The sequence below is a fragment of the Leucopleurus acutus genome (assembly GCF_964270905.1).
Source record: "Leucopleurus acutus genome assembly, chromosome: 11".
Taxonomy (NCBI): Eukaryota; Metazoa; Chordata; class Mammalia; order Artiodactyla; family Delphinidae; genus Leucopleurus; species Leucopleurus acutus.
Genome location: NC_139152.1, coordinates 82,700,706 through 82,719,879, shown reverse-complemented (window position 1 = coordinate 82,719,879; position 19,174 = coordinate 82,700,706). Strand labels below are relative to the sequence as shown.

The 19,174-nt window shown below is 34.9% G+C and overlaps 1 protein-coding gene across 2 annotated transcripts in view; it reads right to left on the bottom strand.

The window, feature by feature from the left end:
- ACTR6 (actin related protein 6) overlaps positions 1-19,174 on the bottom strand; it is a 32,212-nt gene that overhangs the window by 10,306 nt on the left and 2,732 nt on the right. The window contains exons 3-9 of one of the 2 annotated variants that reach the window (XM_082850524.1): positions 19,039-19,107; positions 18,046-18,169; positions 16,758-16,893; positions 16,609-16,665; positions 6,275-6,373; positions 6,101-6,179; positions 580-751 (exon numbers count right to left, since the gene is read on the bottom strand). In XM_082850524.1, the coding sequence (XP_082706650.1) occupies positions 580-751; positions 6,101-6,179; positions 6,275-6,373; positions 16,609-16,665; positions 16,758-16,893; positions 18,046-18,169; positions 19,039-19,107 (736 nt within the window). Of the gene's footprint in view, positions 1-579; positions 752-6,100; positions 6,180-6,274; positions 6,374-16,608; positions 16,666-16,757; positions 16,894-18,045; positions 18,170-19,025; positions 19,108-19,174 lie in introns of both variants that reach the window. The other variant, XM_082850525.1, reaches the window with a different exon arrangement.

Sequence of the window (19,174 nt, the reverse complement as noted above, 5' to 3'; positions counted from 1 at the left end):
AGGACACTGCATAGGCAAGATTTTCTCCAATGCCTACACTGTTCCTTATGAACTAGGAAGACATTTTTAAGCTATAAAGGTACTCCAAAACTTTAGAACATTATTTAGTTAAATCATGCTTCAGGAGAACCCAGAAATCACTGTGAAGCACTATACTTCAATCTCATTAAAACTAACTTCCTGTATATTAATCAAAATGTAACAGAAGGAATAAACCAGTCTCATCAACAGCTAAAACCCATTAAATTGTTAAATTATAAATTTCTACTCTGTGCAAACTTGGCTTAAATTAAAACTTTTTAAATGGATATAGCAATTTAATACTTATAAAGAGATGAAGTTCTTAAAATTTAAGCAGACCATAATTACTCTTCCTATATCAAATTTACAATCTAGGATCAATAAAGAATTATTCAAGTAAAATAAAGTACAATAAAGAATTATTCAAGTTAGATCTGGAAATCTCTGCAAATAAAGTAGCCATTTGCTCAAATTATTTAGAAGAAACAGATGACTTCTCTAGGGTTCACAGAGCTTATGATTTTTAAAAAATATCATTATTCCTCATTATTTATGCACCTTCAGGTAAGTTCTGAATTGAATAGACAATAGCTTCTGGAATTCCCATTTCTTGAATTCCTATATCAGAAGGATTAAAGAGTATTTCTGGAACAGCAAATCTCTCATTGGCCAGACGAAGAATTTGTTCCCCAGATTTATATTTTCCACTTAACACCATTTCTTCTCTTGGCTTAAAGAAAAATAAGATGAAAAGTTTAAGTTATGTTATCTAGCTCACATCACTAATAACATTTAGTAATATGTAATACCAATATATTAACCATGTTCTTGGAAGTTTCAGGATTCTCAAAAGTTAGAAAAATGTGGTCTTCTCTGCTGTTGCCTAACCACACAAATAAATAACTACTGACTCTTAATATAGCTATTCCCCCAAAGATGATCTGGCTTTATTCCACACATTTTAAAACAGAAAGAAAGAAAAGGAGAATAGAGGAGAAGGAACTTCATAATCTACCTCTAAGAACAGAGTGATTCCAGTTTTTAAAGAACAAAGAACATACTCTAAATAAAAAACACTGTACCTTATGTTTCCAGCACTATCTACTTTCACTCCCCTGGCGTTGCCTTAGATTTTTATTGGGCATTATGGTTTTATTCTATTAGGATTTCCCCTTTCCCTTGTGCAAAAAGCCTACATCATTAAATTTCTTTATTATTTATTCAATCTCTATTCAAAAAACAGTTTCCAAAATGATTTAAGCAAATACATGGACTTTATCACTGAAATTCTTTTGCTATTTATTTTCTGTTAACCCACCCACTCTGTGAGCTGTGCTCCTGAAGGGGCCAGAAAAAAATAATCTCCTTCTACAGCATTCTACATCATTAAAATAATGGTCCCTCTCAATTGCACTAAGACTCATCGCTTTTCTAGACTGTTAAAGACATTAACTTCATTTGACTCGTATATGCAATTTTCCACCTGTAACAGAGTATATCCCAATCCTCTATATAAATATAAAAATACTTAAAATATATGAAAAGAAATATTAATAATTTATTGTTAAAGAGTAAAGTATATAAAAACTATTCCTTAATATAATTAGTCATCTACTCTCTGTTCAGGTTTCAGCTTCCTCAGAGAGGCTTCTTCTGACTCCCAAATAAAAGATCCCTCTAGTATTCTTACTATCACCCTGTATTATCCTTCATCATCTACACTGTTCGCCATCACATATCCACTACCCAGTATAGCATGCCAGTCAACAATGTGGTGTTTGTTTTAGGCATTTTACATACATTATCATACTGAATTCTCATATAACCCTGTAAGGTAGATATATTTTCCTTTTACTAATGATGCAATTGCGCTAGGCAAGGTTACATGACTTGCTCAAGATCATTCAACTAATAACTTGAGCACACGCAATATATTCCTCCTACTACATTGCCTCTCTTAACCTGGATATGAATGATTCTGATTTCTATCATTTGGAAATTCCATGCTTGAAACTTTCTTTTTTTTTTTTTTAATTTTTTTGGCCACGTCATACAGCATGTGGGATCTTAGTTACCAGACCAGTTGATCAAACCTGCAACCCCTGCACTGGAAGCATGGATTCTTAACCACTGGACTACCAGGGAAGTCCCTTGAAACATTATTTTTAAATAAAAATATCCTAAAAATTACACAAAATTCACAATACCCTAGGAAGAACAAGGAAAGCTACACATCACTTTCAATCCGATTAAACTATGGTTGCACTAGCAAAGAGAAGAATATTATTTCTTCACAGATAAAGTATTCTTCCTTCTCAGGCAGAATGGAAAATACTTCCTATAAATTTACAAATTCATTTAAAAATGATATTGGCTTGAGTGTATAGGATATAACTCATATTGTCAACACTCAAAATAACTTGAGACAGATACAGACTTGGAGAAACTTGGAGAATTTAATTTGACAAAACATTAGAAGTTATCTAATCCACAGCCCTGATTTTACAGAAGAAGATCATGTGACTGACCCAGGGCCAAATATCTAACTGGGGGAAAAGCCAGAACTAGATATCCTTGCTGAATGTTAGCTCTAAAGCCACTAATCGTTAATATATAATCTGGAACTACAAGTATTTTCTGTTTCTAAGAGTACAATTTCAAAAAGATTTTTGTTTTAGACATAGACAAATGAAGGAATTTATAAAGGCTGCTGGGAGTTGCTATTTTAGTCAATGCAAGTCATGATTACTGTACAGCCCTCATAAATTTCATTCTGGTACCATGAAAGAAATGTTTAAACTACAATGGCTCTGCAGAAAGTGATAACAGTTAACTATGAGGACAATTTTCTCAATTTAGGTCAGTAAAGCATTCATTACACTTTCGTAAGCATCCTCTTTCTGTTAAAAAATAAAACTGGAATTTCTATCGGTTGTAATCAGTAACAATATTACAGACATTATTATTATTGTTACTGTCATCAGTACTAGAAAATCAAGGTCGTAAGTTTTTCCTAAGTATTTAAAAATATTCTTGAATAAACTATCAAGGTCCGAGTTTAACAATATCCTAAGTATAAAGGCTCTCAAACAAGTATAATTCTCTTTCATCTTATGCAGTATTGTTTTTCTAGTTTCATAAGTATTTAACAGCCCTCATCAAAGATTTTGATTGTCAGGCAATGATGAAAACAAGTTGATCAAGTATTAAATTTAAAAAATACATTTTAGGAGTAATCCTAACATATACAAAATATAACCATTTCTAAACCTTAAAAATTATTAAGATGTACACAATTTAACATGTATTATGGTAAAAATGTTAACATTAATTGACAAAGTAAAGGTTAATCCATTATTTCTGAAATAAATATTTGATGTAACATTCCATCATCTGGTAAAAGTTCAGTCCAACTGACTATGTCCACTCAACTGATGTTAAAGTGTACAAGTAACAGGGAGTCTATACTCAATTAGTGAAGTGCCATCATTAACAAGATTCTGATCACAAGGCCAAAGGCCAATAAAAGAGCTGCAAACAATACAATGTGGCTTCTGCCTTTTTTCTCCAAAGCTGATGAGTAAAACAATAATCAACTGGGGGAACAACCATGACTCTACTAGCTCACTATGTAAGGTGTAGGATTGAGAAATCAAGGCTTATGATTTGGGAAGGAAGCTAGCGGAGTTCAGCAGATAATGTCCAATAAACTGGTAAGTTCTCATTTGCAGGGCAAGCGAGAACTACATTTTAAAAAAGAGAAAGATTTCCAAACATAGCTGATAGTCCAATCACCTGGAAGAAATTTTTTTCTTTTTTAGAGATTAAGTTTAAGTTTTCAAACTTAGGCACTAAGCATTTCCAGGGACAGGGACTGAGAACATGGATACCAATTGTTCTTCAAGTGACCCAGGTGATTTTTAGTCAGGTTTGGAGGAACTGGGAATTACTGAGACTTTACTCGGGGTCCATCCCTGTAGAAATATGGATTACTTTACCACCATGCGTCCAGAGTGCTATAAATTTTCCACAAGGTGTTTTATATCACTGGACTGTTTTAATCAGCTATAATAAATGAGGATGATCAAACGTGCCTAATGAGAAAGTGGCTTCGTATCTATATATTTGGGGCAGTTTTCCCTGTCTTGTAAAGAAAAAAATACACCTTCCATGTCCTAAGTGGGACATGGGCTTCCAGTTTCTCTCCCCAGTTCATGCCAGACAACATGATCCCATAATCTGTCACAATTCCCACTTCTAAAAGCTGGCTTTGGTCCTTCCGCAAGGATATGTTTCTAAGGACATTACAGGATGATTTTGATTTTATGAGGACCTGGGTAGCCTTCTCTGAATTCTGATGTGTATTTCACCTCAATAATCTGGCCACCAAATTTTTTTAATTTCAGGCATAAAAACAAGTATAAATAATTATATAAAACCCATATATCCGGACTTCCCTGGTGGCGCAGTGGTTAAGAGTCTGCCTACTAATGCAGGGGACACGGGTTCGAGCCCTGCTCCAGGAAGATCCCACATGCCGCAGACCAACTAAGCCCGTGCGCCACAACTACTGAGCCTGCGCTCTAGAGCATGCAAGCCACAACTATTGAGCCCACGTGCCACAACTACTGAAGCTCATGCGCCTGGAGCCCGTGCTCCGCGAGCCCGTGCTCCGCAAAAAGAGAAGCCACTGCAATGAGTAGCCCATGCGCCACAACGAAGAGTAGCACTCGCTCACTGCAACTAGAGAAAGCCTGTGCAAGCAACGAAGATGAAACACAGCCAAAAAATAAATAATTTAAAAAAAAAAAGAAAAAACCCCATATATCCATCAACCATTTTAATGTAACTTCACAGATATAACACTCCCCCTTTAAATTTGGTGTTATCATTCACATACATAGTTTATATACTTTTACTTCATATTTATAAATTCCTAAACATAATAATTATTCTGAATAGCCTGAAATGGTATACGTCCTTCTAAAACTGGCTTTTAGACATCATCATGTTTTAGACAGAAACACATTTCTGAGACTTATCCATGATGATCATGTAGCTCTACTTCATTTTCACTGCTTATTTTATAATATGAATATATCAAAATTTATCTATTTTTCTACCATTAATGGCTACCTAGGCTCTTCCCAATTTCTCACTCTTTTAATGTATACTACAATGAACATTACCATACATGTCCCCTTGAAAAAATATCTCCTTGTGCTTAAGTTTCTGACCAAAGATTTTTAACTTCCTACCATTCCTCACCAAGCCAGTAACTAGAAGGGCAAACTTCACATTTACCCAACCACAGAACTGATAATTTACCTGAGCTGCTCAAAGATAGGGAGAAATTACTTTGTTTTCACATCCAAGATAAACTCTTCTCAACACTTTGAAAGTGCACTGGATTTTGCTGTTTTCAACTACAATCTGATAGCAGAGCCTTGGGTCAGCTGTGCCAGTAATATTCACAACAAATAACCTACTTCTAACTGGACTTAAACTAATTCTTAATGAAACACAAAAGGGTAAACCATAATATAGGTAATGATACTGTTAATCTCCAGATTTGTCCCATGTGCTATCATGGCAGATAGTTCTTTTTCTAAATAACTTTAGTAGAGATATTAACTAATCATTCATACACTGGTGCCTAAAGAAATGGCCACCAGGCAGGAAGGCAGTCATCAACAACTCTGTGAGATTCCACCCATCCCAGCTGGATGCTGTTCAAACCTGACTGAGGTGGTCACTTGAAGGAATATCATTATTTTTTAAATTACCTTACATCACAGATTAGAAAACAAACTTATGGTTACCAAAGGAGAAAGGTGGGGGGAGGGATAAATTAGGAGGTTGGGATTAACATACACTATTATACATAAAATAGATAATCAACAAGAACCTACTGTACAGCACAGGGAACTCTACTTAATACTCTGTAATAACCTATATGGGAAAGGATCTGAAAAAGAATAGATATATGTATAACTGAATCACGTTGGTGTACACCTGAAATTAACACAACACTGTAAATCAACTATATGCCAATATAAAATAAAGTTTTAAAAATTACCTTACAAAAGCCCTTTTTAATTGTACTAAAGTCAGGCAAAACATAGTCTACCATTACTGTATTTTCTTCTCCTTTCAACCTGGAAAACAAAACATAGACTTACAAAATATTTTAACTATGTGTAACATTACCCAAGAATCAACTTTCTAATTCTTAGGTTACCATTATACATACTTGGCAATATCCATGTCTCTATAAAAATCCTGAGACACATAGCATACATCTTCTTTCACTTGATTAATCACATGTGTTTCGTCCATAACATGTAACTGCCTAAACAGAAAAAAAAAATGGTAACGTGAAATAAAAAAAATTTAGACCCACCACCAGTCCCTCCCATCAGGAAACTTGCACAAGCCTCTTAGATAGCATCATCCACCAGAGGGCAGAAAGCAGAAGCAAGAACTACAATCCTGCAGCCTGTGGAACTAAAACCACATTCACAGAAAGACAGACAAGATGAAAAGGCAGAGGGCTATGTACCAGATGAAGGAACAAGATAAAACCCAAGAGAAACAACTGAATGAAGTGGAGATAGGCAAACTTCCAGAAAAAGAATTCAGAATAATGAGAGTGAAGACCATCCAGGACCTCGGAAAAAGAATGGAGGCAAAAATGGAGAAGATGCAAGAAATGTTTAACAAAGACATAGAAGAATTAAAGAACAAACAAACAGAGATGAACAATACAATAACTGAAATGAAAACTATACTAGAAGGAATCAATAGCAGAATAACTGAGGCAGAAGAATGGATAAATGACCTGGAAGACAGAATGGTGGAATTCACTGCTACAGAACAGAATAAAGAAAAAAGAATGAAAAGAAAAGAAGACAGCCTAAGAGACCTCTGGGACAACATTAAATGCAACAACATTTGCATTATAGGGGTCCCAGAAGGGGAAGAGAGAGAGAAAGGACCAGAGAAAATATTTGAAGAGATTATAGTTGAAAACTTCCCTAACATGGGAAAGGAAATAGCCACCCAAGTCCAGAAAGCGCACAGAGTCCCATACAGGATGAACCCAAAGAGAAACACGCCGAGACACAGAGTAATCAAACTAGCAAAAATTAAAGATAATGAAAAATTATTGAAAGCAGCAAGGGAAAAATGACAAATAACATACAAGGGAACTCCCATAAGGTTAAGACGTGATTTCTCAGCAGAAACTTTACAAGCCAGAAGGGAGTGGCATAATATATTTAAAGTGATGAAAGGGAAGAACCTACAAGCAAGATTACTCTACCCGGTAAGGATCTCATTCAGATTCCATGGAGAAATCAACAGCTTTACAGACAAGCAACAGGTAAGAGAATTCAGTACCATCAAATGAGCTCTGCAAAAAATGCTAAAGGATCTTCCCTAAGTGGGAAACATAAGAGAAGAAAAGGACCTAGAAAAACAAACATGTAACAATTAAGAAAATGGTAATAGGGAAAGACATATCGATAATTAACTTAAACGTGAATGGATTAAATGCTCCAACCAAAAGACACAGGCTCGCTGAATGGATACAAAAACAAGACCCATACATATGCTGTCTACAAGAGGCCCACTTCAGACCTAGGGACACATACAGACTGAAAGTGAGGGGATGGAAAAAGATATTCTGTGCAAATGGAAATCAAAGGAAAGCTGGAGTAGCAATACTCATATGAGATAAAATAGACTCTAAAATAAAGAGTGTTACACGAGACAAGGAAGGACACTACATAATGATCAAGGGATCAATCCAAGAAGAAGATATAACAATTATATATGCACCCAACATAGGAGCACCTTAATACATAAGGCAACTGCTAACAGCTATAAAAGAGGAAATCGACAGTAACACAATAATAGTGGGGGACTTTAACACCTCACTCACACCAATGGACAGATAATCCAAAATGAAAATAAATGAGGAAACAGGGGCTTCCCTGGTGGCCCAGTGATTGAGAGTCCACCTGCTGATGCAGGGGACACGGGTTCGTGCCCCAGTCTGGGAAGATCCCACATGCCGCGGAGTGGCTGGACCCATGAGCCACGGCCACTGAGCCTGTGTGTCTGGAGCCTGTGCTCCACAACGGGAAAGGCCACAACAGTGAGAGGCCCGCATACCGCAAAAAAAAAAAAAAAAAGAGGAAACAGAAGCTTTAAATGACACAATAGACCAGATAGATTTAGTTGATATTTATAGGACATTCCATCCCAAAACAGCAGATTACACTTTCTTTTCAAGTGCGCACAGAACATTGTCCAGGATAGATCACATCTTGGGTCCCAAATCAAGCCTCAGTAAATTTAAGAAAATTGAAATCATATCAAGCATCTTTTCCATCACAACGCTATGAGATTAGAAATGAATTACAGGGAAAAAAACGTAAAAGACACAAACACATGGAGGGTAAACAATACGTTACTAAATGACCAAGAGACCACTGAAGAAATTAAAGAGGAAATCAAAAAATACCCAGGGACAAATGACCATGAAAACACGATGATGCAAAACCTATGGAATGCAGCAAAAGCAGTTCTAAGAGGGAAGTTTATAACTATACAAGCCTACCTCAAGAAACAAGAAAAATCTCAAATAAACAATCTAACCTTACACCCACAGGAACTAGGGAAAGAAGAACAAACAAAACCCAAAGTTAGCAGAAGGAAGGAAATCATAAAGGTCAGAGCAGAAATAAATGAAATAGAAACAAAGAAAACAATAGCAAAGATCAATAAAACTAAAACCTGGTTCTTTGAGATGATAAACCATTAGCCAGACTCATCAAGAAAAAGAGGGAGAGGACTCAAATCAATAAAATTAGAAATGAAAAAGAAGAAGTTACAACAGACACCACAGAAATACAAAGCATCCTAAGAGACTACTATAAGCAACCCTATGCCAATAAAATGGACAACCTGGAAGAAATGAACAAATTCTTACAAAGGTATAACCTTCAAAGCTTGAACCAGGAAGAAATAGAAAACATAAACAGACCAATCACAAGCAATGAAATTGAAACTGTGATTAAAACTCTTCCAATAAACAAAAGTCCAGGACCAGATGGCTTCACAGGTGAATCCTATCAAACATTTAGAGAAGAGCTAACACCCATCCTTCTCAAACTCTTCCAAAATATTGTAGAGGAAGGAACACTCCCAAACTCGTTCTATGAGGCCATCATCACCCTGATACCAAAACCAAACAAAGATACTACAAAAAAAGAAAATTACAGACCAATATCACTGAGGAATATAGATGCAAAATTCCTCAACAAAATACTAGCAAACAGAATCCAACAACACATTAAAAGGATCATACACCATGATCAAGTGTGATTTATCCAGGGCTGCAAGGATTCTTCAATATACACAAATCAATCAATGTGATACACCATATTAACAAATTGAAGAAGAAAAACCATATGATCACCTCAATAGATGCAGAAAAAGCTTTTGACAAAATTCAACACCCATTTATGGTAAAAACTCTCCAGAAAGTGGCCATAGAGGGACCCTACCTCAATATAATAAATGCCATATACGACAAACCCACAGCAAACATCATTCTCAATGGTGAAAAACTGAAAGCATTTCCTCTAAGATCAGGAACAAGACAAGGATGTCCACTCTCACCCCTGTTATTCAACATAGTTTTGGAAGTCCTAGCCACGGCAATCAGAGAAGGAAAAGAAATAAAAGGAATACAAATTGGAAAAGAAGAAGTAAAACTGTCACTGTTTGCAGATGACATGATACCATACATAGAGAATCCTAAAGATGCCACCAAGAAACTACTAGAGCTAATCAATGAATTTGGTGAAGTTGCAGGATACAAAATTAATGCACAGAAACCTCTTGCATTCCTATGCACTAATGATGAAAAATCTGAAAGAGAAATTAAGGAAACACTCCGATTTGCCATTGCAAGAAAAAGAATAAAATACCTAGGAATAAACCTACCTAGGGAAACAAAAGACCTGTATGCAGAAAACTATAAGATACTGATGAAAGAAATTAAAGATGATACCAACAAATGGAGAGATATACCATGTTCTTGGATTGGAAGAATCAATATTGTGAAAATGACTGTACTACCCACAGCAATCTACAGATTCAATGCAATCCCTATCAAATTACCAGTGGCATTTTTTACAGAACTAGAACAAAACATCTTAAAATTTGTATGGAGACACAAAAGACCCCGAATAGCCAAAGCAGTCTTGAGGGGAAAATACGGAGCTGGAGGAATCAGACTCCCTGACTTCAGACTATACCTCAAAGCTACAGTAATCAAGAAAATATGCTACTGGCACAAAAACAGAAACACAGATCAATGGAACAAGATAGAAAGCCCAGAGATAAACCCACGCACCTATGGTCAACTAATCTATGACAAAGGAGGCAAGGATATACAATGGAGAAAAGACAGTCGCTTCAATAAGTGGTGCTGGAAAAACTGGACAGCTGCATGTAAAAGAATGAAATTAGAACACTCCCTAACACCATACACAATAATAAACTCAAATTGGATTAGAGACCTAAATGTAAGGCCAGACAGTATCAAACTCTCAGAGGAAAACATAGGAAGGACACTCTTTGACATAAATCACAGCAAGATCTTTTTTGATCCACCTACTAGAGTAATGGAAATAAAAAGAAAAATAAACAAATGGGACCTAATGAAACTTCAAAGCTTTTGCACAGCAATGGAAACCATGAACAAGATGAAAAGACAACCCTCAGAATGGGAGAAAATATTTGCAAATGAATCAATGCACAAAGGATTAATCTCTAAAATATATAAACAGCTCATGCAGCTCAATATTAAAAAACAAACAACCCAGTCCAAAAATGGGCAGAAGACCTAAATAGACATTTCTCCAAAGAAGACATACAGATGGCCAAGAAACACATGAAAAGCTGCTCAATGTCACTAATTATTAGAGAAATGCAAATCAAAACTGCAATGAGGTATCACCTCACACCGGTCAGAATGGGCATCATCAGAAAATCTACAAACAATAAATGCTGGAGAGGATGTGGAGAAAAGGGTATCCTCTTGCACTGTTGGTGGGAATGTAAATTGATACAGCCACTATGGAGAACAGTATGGAGGTTCCTTAAAAAGCTAAAAATAGAACTACCATACCACCCAGCAATCCCACTACTGGGCATATATACCCAGATAAAACCATAATTCAAAAAGACATATACACCCCAATGTTCACTGCAGCACTATTTAAAATAGCCAGGCCATGGAAGCAACCTAGATGCCCATCGACAGATAAATGGATAAAGGAGATGTGGTACATATATACAATGGAATATTACTCAGCCATAAAAAGGAACGAAATTGGGTCATTTGTAGAGACGTGGATGGATCTAGAGACTGTCATACAGAATGAAGTAAGTCAGAAAAGGAAAAACATATATCATATATTAACGCCTATATGTGGAACCTAGACAAATGGTACAGATGAACCGGCTTGCAGGGCAGAAGTTGAGACACAGATGTAGAGAACATGTATGGACACCAAGGGGGGAAAGCTGTGGGGGTGGTGGGGGTGTGATGAATTTGGCGATTGGGATTGACATGTATATACTGATGTGTATAAAATTGATGACTAATTAAAAAAAAAGAAAATTTAACCATAACTTACAATTATCATTTAAAATATTTTTCTGGAATTAAATTTTCAGGTAACTGATTTTAAAAATATTAAATTTTTGAATGTGTAAAATATTTTTTACTTTATGGAATACCCCTTCCATTATGTTATTTAATCTCCCCATTATCCCTCTAAGGGCAAACAGTTCAGTTTGCAGAAGGAAATTGAAAAGAGAGGTTTTAAGTGGCAAGGATTATCCAATTAAAGGGAAACATTTTCTTCCAACCATTCTGAATAGAACCTTGCTAAAATGCCTTAACTATGTGCACTTTCTTTTCCTATTAGACAAGGACTGTTAGTGAGCACCACACAGTAATTGGCAAAAAGTAGATGCTTAGGGCTTCCCTGGTGGCGCAGTGGTTGGGAGCCAGCCTGCTGATACAGGGGACACGGGTTCGTGCCCCGGTCCGGGAAGATCCCATGTGCCACGGAGCAGCTGGGCCCGTGAGCCATGGCCGCTGAGCTTGCGCGTCCGGAGCCTGTGCTCCGCAACGGGGAAGGCCACCACACTGAGAGGTCCGTGTACCGCAAAAAAAAAAAAAAAACAGCAAAAAAAAGTAGATGCTTAAATATTTGATGAGTGAATCAGAGACAACACAGGCTTAATGTAGAAAATAAACATGTTTTTAAAAACAAACAAAAATGTGAGGTTATTTCCTTTGAATATTTTTCTCTGCACACAGATTTTTACTTTTTATGTTTTAGCCCAAACATTATCTCATGAACATTTTCTTATGCTATTACATATTCTTTAAAAATACGATTTAACGATGCAGGGGACATGGGTTCGTGCCCCGGTCTGGGAAGATCCCACATGCTGTGGAGCGGCTGGGCCCGTAAGCCATGGCCGCTGAGCCGGCGTGTCCAGAGCCTGTCCTCCACAACGGGAGAGGCCACAACAATAGAGGCCCACGTACCAAAAAAAAAAAAATACGATTTAATGCCTTATCATATTTCTTTTTAAATTTAATTTTATTTACTTTTTTATACAGCAGGTTCTTATTGCCCTATCATACTTCAACCAGAGGGATCTATTAATATGTATTTATCCATATTCCAAATATTGAAAGTTTAGATCAGGAGGAAAAATACTTGTGTGTTTATAAACATGGACTTTGGAGTCTGAGACAGGCTTAATCACAACTTAGTAGACAAATTACTTTATTTCTTTGAGACTCAATCTCTTCAACTCTAAAAGGGTAATAAGTTCACCAACTTAATACAGCTGCAAGAAGTAAATAATTCTAATCATACATGTAAAGTGTTTAGCATAGTCCCTGTATTTGAAATATAGGCATCTTAATCGATATCTCTGATTATCCCATTATTTATTCATACTCTAGGACACATAATATGAAATACTTAGTCTCTTGGTATATTGCAAAATTGTTTACCAGAAAAGTTATTTCAAATTATACTCTGACCAGCAGCAAATAAGAGTGTCCATATCACAAATCTGCAACACCTTTTGAAACAATTCTATTAATTTGGATTGTAAGAGTAGTATTTTAATTTGCATTTTCTGTACTAGAATGTGCCATGAGGAAGAGGAATTCTTTTGTTTTGCATCCCAAGCTCCTAAATAAATGCTCAACAAATATCGCAATTGAATCTGTGATTACTACAGATGTTTAACACTTTTTATGTCTGAGAATTATCCATTTTATAACCTTTGACAGCATGTAATTCTCCAATGATTATCTATTTGTGCCACTGACCATCTGTATTCTAAAATTATCTAACCATTTTATACTGGGGTAGTGTTTTTCTTATGGATTGATAAGAGCTCTTAATATATTAAAGAAAACAACCCTGTGTCATATTTCTTTTAGGTTTATTTCTCAGGATTGTTTACTTTAGTTTTGCTTACAAAGGCTTTTGATGTACATAAGGTTTAAAATTTTTACATAGTTAAAAAACAAAAGCTGGCAGTCTATCCTGTCCTTAAGTCAGTTGTTTTCAGACTAAACAGAGACAAAAGGGGGGCTAAGGGTGCTGGTAATATTCTGCTTGAACTGTGTTCTGGTTACATGAGTGTATTCACTTTTTGAAAATTCACTGAGTTGTACACTCACGGTCTTAAACTTTTTATATATGTTTTACTTCAATAAAAAGTTTATTTTAAAAAGAAGTTGTAAGAAAATACACCCTTTGTTACTTCTTCCACTTTTTTTTAAAAAATAAATTTATTTATTTATTTTTGGCTGCATTGGGTCTTTGTTGCTGAGTGTGGGCTTTCTCTAGTTGGGGCGAGCGGGGGCTACTCTTCATTGCAGTGCGTGGGCTTCTCATTGCAGTAGTTTCTCTTGTTGCACAGCGTGGGCTCTAGGAGTGCAGGGTTCAATAGTTGTGGCACATAAGCTCAGTAGTTGTGGCTTACGGGCTCTAGAGCACAGGCTCAGTAGTTGTGGTGCACAGGCTTAGTTGCTCTGAGGCATGTGGGATCTTCCCAGACCAGGGCTCGAACCCGTGTCCCCTGCCTTGGCAGGCACCACCAGGGAAGCCCTCTTCCACTGTTTTTATGCTTAGCAACTCAGTTAAATATTTCTTGTGGTTTTATTTTTATATTTAAGTCTTACAACCATCTGAACTTCAGTGTATGAGGCAAAGTAAAATCTTAATTTTTCTCCAAACAGGGAACTTTACCTGTATCTTTTCTTGAACAGTTACTCCCCTCCTCATTGGTTTCTGATACTTTGTTTAATATGTAATTACTTTTTTTTTACATATAATGTTTGATTTAGGATTAACAATTCAGTGTCACTGATCTGTCAGTTAATTCTTTTTTTTAAAAAAAATATTTATTTATTTATTTAATTTGGTTGCACTGGGTCTTAGTTGCAGCACGTGGGATCCTAAGTTGCAGCATGCGAACTCTTAGTTGTGGCATGCATGTGGGACCTCATTCCCTGACCAGGGATCGAACCCAGACCCCCTTCATTGGGAGCACAGAGTCTTAACCACTGTACCACCGGGAAGTCCCTGTCAGTTAATTCTTATACAAGTGTCACCTTAATTTAATTATTAGTTTTAATTTTTTTAATCATCTACTAGAGAAGTCTCTTTTCATTATCATTCTTTTTCATCAGTATTTCTAGTTGTTCCTGCCAGCTTCTTCTCTTCAAGTTGGACTTCAACAGCCTTGCTTTTAAAAACATGAATTTTTTTTCATTCAGTGTTTCATTCAGAAGGACTAAGTATATAGGCTTTGGCCTGAAACTGCATGGGTCTTGGTTAATGTCCTCATCTGTATCAGCCTTCCCTTCCCTTTCTAATTTGCTGTTTCTGGGAAAGGGAATTAAACAACTAACCTTTTTGAAGCTGAGCCTAATTCTGTTTGGTTTCATAATGAGTAACATTCACATAATCATAATATTGTAAATACTATTTATAAGTTTTCTATTTTTAAAATTAATCTACAATCAAGGCAAGAAGACTTAACTATAGTAAAGAGCATTATGTAAATATTATAAATTTCAATAATTAAGAAGAAATGGTATAGCAATGAAAAAAGTCAATCTCTAAAGGTTACATACTATATGATTCTGTTTCTCTAACATTCTTGAAATAATAGAACTATAGAAATGGAAAGCAGATTAGCAATTGCCAAGGTACTGGGACAAGGTGGGGGAGCAAATATAAAGCGGGAGCACATAGAAGTTCCTTTGTAATGGTGGAACAGTTCTGTATCTTGACTGTGGCGGTGTTTATGAGTCTATACATGGGATAAAAACCACACAGAACTAGAGGCAGACTAGTGCACGTAAAAAATAGTAAAAACTGAATATAATCTGTAGTCTGGTTAACAGTATTGCACCAACGTCAATTTTATCATTTTTATGTTGTACTAGTTATATAAAATGTCACTAAGGGTACACAGGGCTCTGTGTACTATTCTTGCAACTTCCTGTGTCTGTATTTCAAAATAAAAAGTTTTTTTTTTAAGTGCGCTAGAGATGGGTAAGACAGCTCTAAGGGGACTGGGCTTCTTTTGGGGGTAATGAAATGTTCTAAAATTGATTGTGGTGATGGATGCATATGCTAAAAACCATTGAACTGTACACTTTCAATGGGTGAATTGTATGGTATGAGAATTATATCTCAATAAAGCTGTTTAAAAAAGTAATGATACATCCGAGAGAAAGAAAAGGAGGGAAGAAAGAAATGTAGATGCACTTATTTTCATATATAACACAGAGGGAAGCCAAGAGATACTGACAGTATCATACCGGTCAAAGTTAATGTAGCAAAAACTGAGATTTAAGAATTCTACTTATGTTTTTAAACACAATAAAACTAAAAATAATAGCATTAATAAAATTTAGGAGGCAGGAGAAGAGTTGGCACGTGATTAAGTACTAATTCTTCATCTTTTAATAGTGGACAGTCAACTAATATTGGCTAATCCAGAAACATATCAATATATTATTAAGGCTTATAGAGATTAAAAAAGAGTAAAAGATAATAAAGTTGAAATATTATGCTGTGTATGGAGTAAAACTGACAAGAGAAATGGAAAGGGAAGGCAGAGATTTATTTTCTTTTTGGATCCTTATTTCCTTATACATATTTTTAAATTTGTTTTACGAGGTACATATACATTTGTCATTTTAAAATATTATTAATGTATTAAGCTCTCTAGAATTTGGAAATGTCTTTTTGGTGGACACTACCATTTCATATGTTAGAAAGCTTTTCAACTTGAACATCATTAGTATTTATATATGTGATATAGTCTTCTAAGCAATAATATAGAATTGCCACCTGAACTTAGAACTAAAGGTAAGGAATAATTTTAAATTACTTTAAAAAGTTCACCCCCAGCATCCCATCCTCCCAAAGAATCAAAGTTAAGTATTACCTGTAAGATATAATCTCTTTTAGATGATTGGTTAGGAGTTTTCCTCCCACATTTATCCTAAAAAGGGAGAATTCAAATTTGGTTCAGTTTATTACACATTTCATTCAGTTTTATTCTAAGAAATAAGATGAAAATTGAATGCAACTCACCGAATAATTGCTTCTTTTTTCTTTTTACTTCTACAATAAGGAACTATATGTGTAAAGGAATATCCACTATCTACAATGATACAGCATAATTCAGAAGGATTATCTCGGAAATACCTATGTGCACTGAGAGCCCCAGCTATTTAAAAAAAAAAGATAAAGAAAAAATAAACACACTGAATAAGAGTATAATTAATTTAAAGCAATAAATAAAGAAAGGTAGCAAACTAAAACAAGCAGAAAGACAAAAACTTTATTTATAGGAAAAATGCTAATTTAAAATAACATTCCTAATTCTGTCACAAGCTCTTTATAATGCTTAAACTTTAAAACATGATATTTTTGTAGAAAATGATAAAAAATTTGTGATCAACTTTTAAAGGTAAATATTCACTTCACAGTTTATAATAATTATTTTAATAGCAGATGATTTTACTGACAATTTATTACATGCTGGGCACTATTCTAAATTCCATGAGTGTGTGTGTTTTAATCCTCACAACAATCCCATTTCACAGATGAAGAAAGTGAAGCACAGGGAAGTTAAATAATGTGCCCAAGGTCACATGATTAGAAAGTAACAGAGCTAGGATTCAAACATAGACAGTGTGACTCCAGAGCAGGGTTTCTCAACTTTGGAACTCCTGACATTTTGGGCCAGATAACTCCTTGTTGTTGGGGGTTTTACTGTGCATTGTAAGATGTTTAGCAGCATCTGTGTCCTCTACACATTAGATGCCAGTAGCACCCTCCCAGTTGTGACAACAAAAAATGTCTCCAGACTTTGTCAAATGTCCCCAGGAGCAAAATCACCCTTGGTTGAGAACACTGTTTTAGAGATTATGCTCCTAACCATTACAGTATACTGTTGCTTATACAGACTTAAATTCTACAAGCTAAATATGTGAATACTTTCTTTGTACAGTCATGTAATGTGATTCTAGCCTTTAATAAACTTACTTCTAAATAATATTTACAGATTATTTTCCCTCATATTGGCAGCCTGAGCTATTAACATTATTTCAAACAATAATAATAACAATAGCAGACACATCAGTGACAGAAAAGACAACTAACTCAGAAACAATAATCTTTCAGAGATTAGAAATGTGGCTAGTAACTTCATTACTAGCCACCTCTGTGAGGTGGGAACTGGTAGGAAAGGCAAATCAGTAAGTATTTCCTTCAAATCAAAAAGAATGTCACCCAATATTCTTGGACCTTAAGTGTTTCTTTACTCTATTCATATTCATATTCACATAATTCAATTTCAATAAAAACTTTAACTCACCATTTACTCTTAATACTGCTTGAAACTGGTATTCTTCAAATAAGATTTCATTCATTGACTCTTGAATTGAAGTGAAGTTAAAATATGGTTCTGTGATAATAATATTAGTGTCTAAAAAATCAACCTATGTGAGGAAAAAAATTCCCAAAGTTTTGTAACTTTGTAGTCATAATTACAAGTACTTGTTTTATATATATAAACACATTTATTTAATCCTCACAATAACCCTAGGAGACACGTCTTACTATTATTCCCTTTTAAAAGGTGAGCAAACTGAGGCACAATAGAGTTGAATGAGTTACGAAGGTCCATATAACTAGTTAGTGACATACCTAGGATTTGAACTTGGGAAGTCTGGTTACAGAATACATGCACTTTAACTATTATATAATTTTAACTCTCTTAATGATAGCATTGATAAAATGGTACTGTCAAATTGTTTAAAGATAATTATGCAAAAGTAATAAATGATACAACTACAGGCACTGGGACTGTTATTTTGTTTTTAAAAGTTAAAAGGTGAGAAGCTTTAGAATATTTAACGTTTACATAATTCTCTCCCACACACTCTTAAGAAGCATTAAAATTTGAACATTTTCTCAGTATACCTGAAGTCACACTAAAGATATTAAAAGCACAAAATTTTAACATTGTATCACTCACATATTCAGATATATCAGCAAAAATATTTTATTGTTGAAAAAACTAGACAGTGAATTGGTCTAAGAATAGCAGAAATCTGAAGTAAAAATTTTAATCTTAAGTTTCATACAGACTATCTCTTCTCAACTTCAAATTCCACTTCACAATGGAAATTCCATTCACTTGCACTTATTTGAAAATCAAAGTTAAGCACAGTAGATTAAATGACTTAAATATATATAAGAAACATATTCAAAAATTTATAAATCTTAAGATATAAGCACAGATTTAAATTTTTCATTTGAATAAGACATGGAAATAGAAATTTGAATACATACTCCAATTTGTTACCTGATACATTTCTTTTCCAAAAAGGTAATCCCAGACTTGTCTTTGAACATCCCAATTCACCAAGTAGCCCTAAAAAATTTGTTTTATGAATTTAATTATCAAAAATATTTGAACAATTTTTAAAAAATCAGATTAA